Below are 10,474 nucleotides of genomic sequence, written 5' to 3'. Positions count from 1 at the left end.
ACACTCCCCATTTAGACATACCTAATTGTTTAGCCTGTCCAACTATCTATCCGTCCATATACCCCTGTTTGCCTTCACTGACAACTCAGTACTGTGTATGCAAAAGGGTTCATATTTGTTGTCTGTACTTGCCATGTACCTCGCTGTGTCTTTCTCATCCTCAATGGTGAAATATTTGTCACTCGCTGGGCATCTTTCTGATGGTATGATTAGGCATTCTTGACCCTGTCCCCCCAGGGGTGTGGATGACCACCCCCTGGTCACTTGTGAGAAGTCACAGCAGCAGGAAGCAGTCAACGACAGATCACAGGACATGGCACCCCAGGAGTTATCAGGTGCAGTGGTGGGTGGGGGCCCGTCCTCTTTGAGCTAGGTCAAGGTGCACTTTTCCTGCAGAGCCTGGGGACATTCAAAGAGGGCGTTTCCGTGGGCTATAACCAGCCTACAGTGCCTACAGTGTGGGGCAGAAGCCTTGTTGACCCTGCTTTAGCTTGTCCTCCTCAAATGGTACTGTTACCTCTCCCCAGCTCTTAAGAGGTTGTCTTTCCATTCCTGAGTCTGCAGTGAGCCCGGCCTGGAGCCTGGGCACATGGCATTCTGTGAAGTGGGGGGGGCCTGTTGAGGAGCCTGCATGGCTGTCGGTGTTGAATGTGAAGGGGTAGCCTGGTGGCACAGGTTCAGGGCCCATGTGGATGTTGATACTGGCTGTGTGGAGGCGAGCTAATGGCCTGGGCTCTGGGCCTGTGTGGACATCAGCACTGGCTGCATGGAGGTGGCATGGTGGCCTGGCTTACATGGACATTGGTGCTGGCCATGTGGAGGTGGTGGGTGGCTGGGCCCTGCCTATGTGGATGTTGATGGAGGAGCCATGTGGCTGGGCCCTGGGCCGTGTGGACATTGGTGGAGGAGGTGTGTGGTCTTGGGCTATGTGGACGTTGGTGGAGGAGGCGTGTGGCCCGGGGCCATGTGGACATTGATGGAAGAGGCACGTGACCAGGTTGAATGGACATTAGTGGAGGAGGTGTGTGGCCCTGGGCTTTGTGGACATTGGTGCTGGCTGCGTGGCAGCAGTGTGGCCGGGCCCTGGGCTGTGTGGCTGCCGCTCTGATCCTGCTGCTTGCTCCCACAGTCCCGGCTTTGCCACTTCCACTCTGCCCTGCTGCTGAGCCGGAGGAAGCCCTGGCCAGCCCCCGCTGCCTTCTTTAGGAGGAGCGTTCGGGCCCTGCAGGCAAGGTAAGGGACTTTCTTTCCATCGGCAGGACATTGAGCCCTGCACTGGGTATGGGGGGCACCCTGGCTGGGCAGACGGTGAGCCCTGTGAGGTGTGGAACCCATGGTACATATGGGGTGGCCTCCCTGGCTCTGCCCTGACTTGCTTCCCCGACAGGCCGCTCGCAGGCCAGCAGAGTTCAGGTGGGTCTGTGCTCTGAGGGGACGGAGCCTGTGTGAGTGGAGGCAGGACTGCTGTGACAGCACAGGTGGCCGAGAGTGACGCCAGAGAAGAGGGCAGGTGTTTCCAGCAGAAGGGCCACTCAGAGGCCCTCGGTGTCACTGGAGCGCCGTGGCCGGGGGGACGCTGGATGCTCAGGCCGCAGCGCTGGCTCGTTACAGCGACATGCTGTGCTCATAGATGAGCCCTGGCTGAGTGCAGGGGCGGGCGGGAATGCCGTGTGCCACGCTGGCGGGGCCCGGCTACGTGCAGTGTGTGTCTTGAGCTTCAGCTTTGGCAGGAGGCTGCTCTGGCAGGAGCGGGAGAGGGCGGGTCAGAGTCGAGGAGTGACCAGGGCCTGTGTCTGTCTCCCCTCCAGCTCTGGGCGCCCCAAGCCACTGTGGAAGAAAATGGTGTCCACCACGGTGGTGGGGGTGCCCCTGCTGCTTGGCGTCCGATACTTCACCGCAGAGGCGCGGGAGAGGAGAAGGATGCGGCTCGTGGTGGATGGCGTTGGCCGTTTCAGCAGGTTAGCTGGCAGCCAGCTGGGGTGGGAATGTCGTGGCCTGGTCCCCCCTGTGTGGGCTGCTCAGGCTGGCCTTCGTGTGGCTGGGGCCCCTGATCACGTGTCCTGGGGTCAGCTCAGGAGGGGCTGCAGCTGCCTTCCAAGTGCTTGTGGGGCAGGGGGTTTGCAGACAGCCCACGTGGCTCTGGGGCTGAGGACCGCAGCTCCCACAGAGCTCCCTCAGACAGGCCTCAGCCTTGGGGGAGGGGTTCCACAGGGCTTGCTCCTCCTCCCACCCAACCCTGGGCTGTCAAGCAATCCCTCCCCTTCCCTCCTCCCCCTCACCACTCCCTGCCCTTCCCCTACAATGGAGCCCCAGGCCAGAGTTGGCCTCCAGACAAGAGAGGTTTGGGGCACAGACTGGAGGGTTGCTTTTCTCACCCACTCCTGGTGGGTGATGTCCAGATGTGCCCTGACCTGGGGGGCCTCAGCTAACGGTTTCACTGGGGCCCTTTTATCCCCCTTGTCTCCCGGTACAAGATTCTGCTGGGCGTTTCCTGCCCGTGGCCTCCTCCTGTATACTCCGCTCCTGGTCGGGCCCCGGGGCTCCTGCAGCCACAGGTCTGGTGCCTGGGAACCCTCTCTGGCTCTGAGTGGAGCCCTCAGTTCACTGAGCACAAGGGTACTACCTGTGTCTGTCTTGCATGCACCTCGGTCAGAGGCCTCAGGCCACCAGGGCGTCTGTCTGTGCTCTTCTGGCTCCTGGCACCGCCTTCCAGAGGCAGCTGCTTAGGACCCATAGGGCCTGGAGCACCACAGAGTGGACTTGTTTAGATTCAATCTGCTGCCTGAGGGGCATATGGCAAGTGGATGGATGGACAGGGGCATGATGAATGGATAGGTGAATGGATGGACAGGTGGACAGGTGGGTGGGCAGACAGAGGGGCGGGGGGGGGGGCAGAGGGGAGGGTGGGTGGCTGGCTGGATGGACAGGTGGATGGATGGGGTTGGGTAGACAGATGGATAGAGATGGATGGATGCAAAAGTGAGTGGACTGACAGGCAGGTGGATGAACAGACAGATGAGCGATGGCTGAGTGGATGATGCGTAGGAGAACGGATGGGTAGATGGACCGATGGTGGGTGCACAGATGGGCAAGTGGGTGGATGGATGGATGGATGGATGGGTAGATGGATGGATGGGCGGATGGACACAGATGAGCGGATATATGGGTGGGACGGGCGGGTGAACGGACAGATGGGTGGATGGACAGATGGGCCCATGGGTAGATGGACGATGGATGGACAAGGGCCAGGAGGATGGATGGGTGAAGATTTCCAGCCTGAGGACAAAATACAGGAGCTCATTGCGCCTGAGTCCCTGGAGGTGGGGGGGTCGTGTCTCTAAGCCCTACCTCCCTGAGTAGTGCGGTTGGCGGATTGGCCTGCTCTCCTTACCGTCCACGTCAGCAGGTCTTGGGAGATCTCTGTGTCTGTCCAGGTTCTTCACCAGCCCAGGGGCCCGTGTGGGTGGGCCCTGGGGCTGTCTGTGTGTTGCCTGTGGCCCTTCCGTGGTGGCCCACTTGGGGGGAGAGTAAGTACACATGCTGAGGTGCAGCTAGCTGGTCCTGGGGCGAATGCTCTGTCTGGGTCTCTGTGTCTCCTGGTGCTCGGAGACCTCCTGGGAGAGCAGGTCCTCACAGAGCCCCGTTTAGGCACAGAATTCAGGGCTCTGGGGACTGGGAGCCCAAGGCAGGCACAAGGTATGGTGCGCTAGACAGAGTCTGGAAGGGGAGCTGTCGGGACGGGGCACACAACCTGCACTCAGACTATTAGGGGAGCAGTAGGGCAGGGCTCCCCTTGTATCCTGGTCCTGGCTGCTTGCTCCTCCCGTTTATTTCATTTAATACTGTTAATCATCTGTGGGCTCTTTTTTTCATTCTTGTTGTGAAATCATTTCAGACATCCAGTAAAGTTGTGAGACTAAGACACAAGACTTTGGTTTGGTTCATCCTGTTTTTCTCTCTTCTTCCTGAACCGTTTAAGGGTCAGTTGTCCATGTGCCCTGTTATCCCTGGATCTTTATAGTGTGTCTGTCCAGTCAACAAGAGCATTCTCTGACATGACCCCAACAGCAAATTGGTCCCCTCAGACCCCACTTGGGGTCACCTGGTACCCAGCAGAAGGGTCCAGTCCGGGCTCATGGACAGGTGTGACATCTGGAGCGATTCCTCAGCGTCTCCGTGGCTTTCAGGGACTTGACACATTCAACAATTACAAGGCAAATATGTTACACAGCAGGGTCAGCAAACGAGAGGCCTTGGCCAGACATGGCCAGTGCCTGCTTCTGTAAATAGTTCCACTGGAACGCAGCCTGCTGTGTGTGCACACGTTGCCTGTGGCTGCACCTTTGTGGTAGGGGCAGAGCTGAGCGGTGGCAACACAGACCAGGTGGCCCCCAGAGCCTGGGGTACTTCTGGCTGGCCCTTTCCAGAAACAAATCCTGCCGACCCTGCGATGGCTTCGTTTGGGTTGGTTTGCCTGGGTTCCTCGTGGTTAGGTTCTGCCACGTGTCTCCGGCACCGCAGAAGGGAGGCTGCTGCGCTTGGGTCCTGTCAGGTGCTGTCCGCCAGGGCTCGTTGCTCTGAAGCCCCTTGTCACTGATGATTAGCCGGGCAGCTGTGATGAGGCTGCCAGTGGCCTCCTGCTCCCACTTCCGGTGCTCCTTAGCTGAGTATCTGTTACCTGGCATTGCTGGGTGGTGGCGGTGGCATGCCAGCCCTTCTGTGCTGGTGATTGCAGTCTACCATGAGGAGGAATTTTCTCCCCGTTCACTGTTCACATCGCTGTGGACACGTGAGTGTGTATTATCCAGTGGGTTATTGTCTGTCCACATCGTTGTTGTTTTGTTGCTACTGTTGTCGGAGATTTGACTTGGGATCCCCCTTTATCTCCCATGTTTTATAATGAACGATTTCAGACACAAAGTTGACAGCATTTTGCTGTGAGCAGCTGCGTGTGCACGGTGGGCGGGCTTTTGCTGGCCGTTCGCACTTGTCTCCTGGGGCCGTGCCTGCGTGTTTTCTGAGTGTTTCGCTCCTCGCTGGCCCAGAATCTGCGCGTGTGCACAGGATCCCCAGTCCCATCCAACACGGGTTCCTTCCAGCTCTCCCCTCCCCAGCCTGCAGCTCTGCCCCTGTTCCCCACACATCCACTTGCTGTGTGACCCAGCATAGCCACAGCCCTGCCGGGTGCCCCCTTGCCCTGCTGGGCTCCCGCAGCCAGGCCATCCATTGCCACCTCAGTTCTCCAGCTGGGGCCCCTCCTAATCCAGGCTCTGAGTGGGGCAGCACTGCCACCTAGCGGTTCTGGCCCAGCTCGTTCAGAGAGGAGGGAAGTGGCACACCTTGGCTTTTTTTTAAAGCAATTTTATCAGCACAGCCGGAGGCTTACGGGGGCTTGTATAGCGAACACAGCGGGCCTGGGCCTGTCCCTCTTCCGCGCTGTTGCCCTCCCCCGTGCTGTCCCCTCCCTCGCACTGTCCTTTGCACCGTGTCCCCTACTCTGCAGGGTCCTCTTCCCATGCTGTGTGTGGCCTGTGCTGTGGCCCCTCCCCTGCAGTGCCCTTTCCCCTGCAGTGTCCCCTTCTATAGCAGTCCCTCCCCTGCCCCATGTCCCCTCCCCTGCACCGTGTCCTCTCAGTACTGTCATGCATCTTGTGGTGAGTCGTTACACTGTATGAGCCAGCACACACATGGTTACCAAGTCCACAGTTTGCATTGCAGCCCACCTGTGGGTTGTGGCAAACACGTTGTGTTGTGTGTCCAGTCTCCCAGTATCATAGGGAACATTGACCGCCCTAAAAATGCCTGGGGCCCTGCTGTGCATCCCCGCACCCAAACTCGGGCCAGACTAAGAAGGCGCAGAAGTCATGCTTGTGGTCAGGCAAGCCCCTTGTCCCCTTAAAACAAAAGTCTATGGAATTTTTCATGTGACTTACTTTTATTACAAAAGGATTTTAATACAATGAGTCTAATGAAAGAGAAGTCAGCCAGTGTGAACGCCTGCCCTGATCCTGCACCCAGGGTGAAGTCTGGCAGGTGGCCATCTGACCTGGGCAGCCAGGGAAGGGGCTTGTTCTGCACAAGACCCCAGCCCCCAGCCCGCCAGTCCATCAGCCGGCACGTGGGGAAGCCTCACCCAGCTCCACGTGGCCGTGAAGGCCCCTGACGGTAAAGAACCACAAGTGTCAACATCTCGAGTGTGCAGCAAAGGTCCGCGTCCCACAGGGCAGAGTCCTTGGTCCCAGATGGGCCCTCAGGGTGCATGTGGGCACATGGCCACTGCTGCTGCAGTCTTCCCAGAAGGGGACACGGCTCTGATGGGTCATGCTGGGGTCTCACGTGTACATGCGTGTATGTGTGTGCATGTACCTCCTGCCCCCCCCCACAGACAGGCTGAGTGGACAGGCAGCTTCTAAATGAAAAGTAAGCTGCTTTTCCAAAAGGGGTAACAGGCAGGTGTGGCAGACGTAGGCTGCAGGTGAGCACCCTGCCTGCCCCGTTACTGACAAACTAGCCTCTTCCCTACAGCAAAGACACTGAGGGCGAGTCCTGCCCACGTGCTCTGGGCAGTCAGACGATTCCTCACAGGGGGCCACAGGTGCCAAGGCTCTTTGTGGGGACCCTGAAGTGGCACCTGGTTGCTAAGATCACACCAGCCACTGCTGGGGTGCCGGGTCACGACTGGCCCTAGGGGCCCTCAGTCCCCTTCCCTTTCCTCTATCTGCAGCTTCTCTGCCGGGGCTCCACCCCTCTGGTGCCTGGACACTGACCATGCCCCTCCCGGGTGCACTCCACCTTCTCCAGACATTACTTGGGGTCTCAGAGCAGACCTGCTTCCTCTTTCTGCCCTGAAGCCTTCAGCTCCACCCACCCCGGCATCTGGGACACCACCTCCGGGCCCACCCTTGCCCTCCTTATGTCCCAGCACACATCTGTACCCCCACACACCCCTTCCTCCCATGTCGCCTGGGCACCCAGCAGGTCGTGTCCAGTGGATGGGGAGGTGGCGTGGATGCAAGCCACTGGGAATAATGTCAGGACTGCCTGGACTCTTGCGCCCTGGGCTGGGGCCAGCCCCTCTGGCTGCCTGGGCACCTGTGCTTGAGGGCCCGTCCAGGGGTGCACGGGCCCTGCCCCTCCCCTGAGGGCGTGGAGGGGGGCTGCCCCAGCCCAGTGGCCTCTGATTACCCCCCACCCAGGTCCTTGCGCATCGGCCTGCAGATCTCCCTGGACTACTGGTGGTGCACGAACATCCTCCTGCAGGGTGTGGATGAGGTGTGTCCCCTGTCTGGGCCTGGGACTGGGCCTGGTTGAGGTCCCCAGGGCCCTCCTGCCCTGAGGGGATGGGTGCCCTACAGGAGCCACTGCAGTGGTCAGGCTGGGAGGGGGTGGTCCACCTGCCCCCACCCCACCGCTTCCCCATGCCTGTGGTCAGAACAGCCCGAGGTACGTGGAGGTGATGTCTGCATGTCACCAGCGGTCAGCCGATGCCCTGGTGGCTGGGGCCATCAGCAATGGGGGGCTCTACATCAAGCTGGGCCAGGGGCTGTGTTCTTTCAACCACCTGCTGCCCCCTGAGTACATCAAGACCCTGCGTGTGCTGGAGGACAGAGCCCTCACACGGCGATTCCGGGAGGTGAGCGTGGGGCAGGGAGGTGGGCTCGCTGTGATGCCCAGGGTGGCAGGGCCAACAGCCCTGGGCGTTGGCTACACCGGCCCCTACGCAGGTGGACGAGCTTTTCCTGGAGGATTTCCATGCGCCGGCCCACGAGATATTCCAGGAGTTTGACTACCGGCCAATAGCTGCCGCCAGCCTGGCCCAGGTGCACAGGGCCAAACTGCACGATGGCACCGACGTGGCCGTGAAGGTGCGTGGTGGGGGGTGGGCAGGGGGCCCTGTGGGGTGTGCAGCCCCATGACTGCCCGCGTCCTCCCAGGTGCAGTACATTGACCTGCGGGACCGGTTCGACGGGGACATCTACACCCTGGAGCTGCTGCTGCAGCTGGTGGGGCTCATGCACCCCAGCTTCGGCTTCAGCTGGGTCCTCCAGGTACCACGGTGACGGCTGGCCTCTGCGGGCGGTGGGGGGAGCTGCCCGGCGCCGGCCTGATGCCGTGTGGCCCCCAGGACCTGAAGGGGACGCTGGCGCAGGAGCTGGACTTTGAGAAGGAGGGCCGCAACGCGGAGCGCTGTGCGCGGGACCTGCAACACTTCCACTATGTTGTGGTGCCCCGTGTGCACTGGGACAAGACCAGCAAGGTGGGCGGGCCAGCCAGGCGGGTCGGGCATGCAGGCTGGAGGCCGGGCGGCGGAACCAGCCCCTTCTGTCCCCCAGCGTGTGCTGACCGCAGACTTCTGCGAAGGTTCCAAGGCCAACGACCTGGAGGCCCTCAAGGCACAGGGTCTGATGGAGAAGGACGTGAGTGGGGCGTGTGGTGGGTGGCAGCTGCGGCCCTGACCCCACCTCTGCCCCAGCTCCACTGCCCATCCTCCCCCCAGGTCGCCCGGAAGCTGATTGAGGTCTTCGCGGAACAGATCTTTGACACAGGCTTCATCCACTCAGACCCGCACCCTGGGAACAGTAGGAGAGGCGCTGGGCTGTGGGGCACGGGCGCAAGGCATGGGGTACCGGGTGGCACGGGTGGGGTACTGGGTGGCACGGGTGCGAGCGTGAGCTATTGTCTCTAGTTCTGGTGCGGAAAGGCCTGGACGGGAAGGCGGAGCTGGTGCTGCTGGACCACGGGCTCTACCAGTTTCTGGATGAGAAGTGAGTGGGGCCGGGTGGGGCTCCCGTGCTGGCCTGCCCCAGGCCCTCCGGGTGACCGTGCCGGCCTGCAGGGACCGCTCGGCACTGTGCCAGCTATGGCGAGCCATCATCCTGCGGGACGACGCATCAATGAAGGTGCACGCTGCCACACTTGGGGTGCAAGGTGAGGGTGCCTGCAGGGCCTGGGGCCAGGTCCGGGGCGGGGCCACAGGGCCACTCACCTGCCCGCAGACTACCTGCTGTTCTGTGAGGTGCTGATGCAGCGGCCGGTGCGCCTGGGCCAGCTGTGGCGCTCACACCTGCTGAGCCGTGAGGAGGCCGCCTACATGCAGGACATGGCTCGCGAACACTTCGAGGACATCATGAGAGTGCTCAAGGCCCTGCCACGGGCCATGCTGCTCGTGCTCCGCAACATCAACACCGTGCGCGCCCTCAACACCTCTCTCGGTGCCCCCGTGGACCGCTACTTCCTCATGGCCAAGAGGTGGGTGGCTCTTGGGGCCTGGGGGCATGTGGCAGGAGCAGGGAGGGGAGCGCAGGCTGACACATGTGTTTGGGGCAGTGCCGTCAAGGGCTGGAGCCGCCTGGTGGGCGCCTCGCACCAGGGCATCTACCGCTTCAGCTTCTTGCGGCAAATGAAGGTTGTGTGGGAGACGCTCAAGTTCGAAGTAGCCCTGAGGTGAGTGGACGGTGGCGTGGACAGCTGGGGCCCAGGGCGGCCTAGCCACGGACTTACACCAAACCCTGTGACCTGCCCGCCTCAGGCTGGAGATCTTGCTGATGCGGCTCACGGCCCTGGCAGTCCGCACCCTGGTGCAGGTGCACCTCATGGAGGAACCCGAGGGCTTATACGAGTACCTGGAGACCTAGGCTGACCCCACGGTGGGACAGCAGGGACTAGGGACGCAGCACACTGCCAGCTGCACCCCTGGGGGCAGTGCCCAAGGCTGGCAGTGTGGTCTCTCAGCCCTAGGCCCTAAAACAGCCCAGCTACGTGCGGGACATGGTGGGTTCAACGACAGTGGCTATCAGCCCCACGATGACACTCATTGTCTCAAATAAATCTAGTCAAATCATTTTGTGTTTTATACAAAAGAGGTGGGGTGCAGTGGGAATGGGAGGAGCTGGAGGCACATGGGGGTGGCAGCATCTCCCGTGGGGCTAAAAGTGGGCCGTGACGCGGTCCGTCTCCAGCAAATCATCCAGGATCTAGGGGACCAGGAGCAACGGGTGAGGCGGGGTGGGGGGTGGACTGGTGGGGGGCGGGGCGGCCAGCAGAGACCCCCAGTGCTCACGATGTCAGGCGTGGTACCAATCTTCTTGGCTAGCTCCCCACGCTCCATGGTGCTGAGGTAGAGATAGCGGTTCAGCAGCTCCCCGTCAAGGACGTTTCGCACCGCGTTCTGCAGGATGCGCCGGTCCACGTGCAGCATGCTGGGGGGGGGGGGGCAGGAAGTTAAGGGGCTGTGGGGCAATATGGGCCAGGCCCGTGTGCTGTGGGGGCACCCACCGGAAAGCGCGGGGGTTGAGGCCGGCATGGTGGGGCAGCATGGTGGTCAGCGCGTTCTGCAGCATCAGCAGCCGCCGATAGGTCTTCTCCTGCATGGGCAGCAGGAGCCCGATGCCGCCGTCCAGGGTGGCTGTGGGCAGGCACGTGAGCTGGGGCTGCGCTCCCCCTCCTGGTCCTGTCTCCCCCACCCACCAACCCC

General features: G+C 61.3%; 2 protein-coding genes across 2 annotated transcripts in view; one reads left to right on the top strand and one right to left on the bottom strand.

The window, feature by feature from the left end:
- Positions 1-9,635, top strand: part of ADCK5 (aarF domain containing kinase 5) — a 15,910-nt gene extending 6,275 nt beyond the window's left edge. Inside the window, exons 2-15 of the mRNA XM_007956067.1 lie at positions 1,130-1,233; positions 1,809-1,958; positions 7,197-7,272; positions 7,433-7,633; positions 7,725-7,865; positions 7,935-8,048; positions 8,126-8,257; positions 8,334-8,417; positions 8,498-8,579; positions 8,687-8,765; positions 8,837-8,928; positions 8,997-9,249; positions 9,328-9,444; positions 9,530-9,635. Of these exons, the coding sequence (XP_007954258.1) occupies positions 1,130-1,233; positions 1,809-1,958; positions 7,197-7,272; positions 7,433-7,633; positions 7,725-7,865; positions 7,935-8,048; positions 8,126-8,257; positions 8,334-8,417; positions 8,498-8,579; positions 8,687-8,765; positions 8,837-8,928; positions 8,997-9,249; positions 9,328-9,444; positions 9,530-9,635 (1,731 nt within the window). The remainder of the gene's footprint in view (positions 1-1,129; positions 1,234-1,808; positions 1,959-7,196; positions 7,273-7,432; positions 7,634-7,724; positions 7,866-7,934; positions 8,049-8,125; positions 8,258-8,333; positions 8,418-8,497; positions 8,580-8,686; positions 8,766-8,836; positions 8,929-8,996; positions 9,250-9,327; positions 9,445-9,529) is intronic.
- Positions 9,636-9,926: 291 nt separating this feature from the next.
- Positions 9,927-10,474, bottom strand: part of CPSF1 (cleavage and polyadenylation specific factor 1) — a 13,558-nt gene continuing 13,010 nt past the window's right edge. Inside the window, exons 35-37 of the mRNA XM_042783004.1 lie at positions 10,276-10,405; positions 10,061-10,199; positions 9,927-9,974 (exon numbers count right to left, since the gene is read on the bottom strand). Of these exons, the coding sequence (XP_042638938.1) occupies positions 9,927-9,974; positions 10,061-10,199; positions 10,276-10,405 (317 nt within the window). The remainder of the gene's footprint in view (positions 9,975-10,060; positions 10,200-10,275; positions 10,406-10,474) is intronic.

The sequence above is a fragment of the Orycteropus afer genome, unplaced genomic scaffold, assembly GCF_000298275.1.
Source record: "Orycteropus afer afer isolate SDZICR_OR568_19922 unplaced genomic scaffold, OryAfe1.0 scaffold00574, whole genome shotgun sequence".
Taxonomy (NCBI): domain Eukaryota; kingdom Metazoa; phylum Chordata; class Mammalia; order Tubulidentata; family Orycteropodidae; genus Orycteropus; species Orycteropus afer.
The sequence above is the reverse complement of the archived record's forward strand: the minus strand, read 5'-3'. Positions and strand labels throughout refer to the sequence as shown.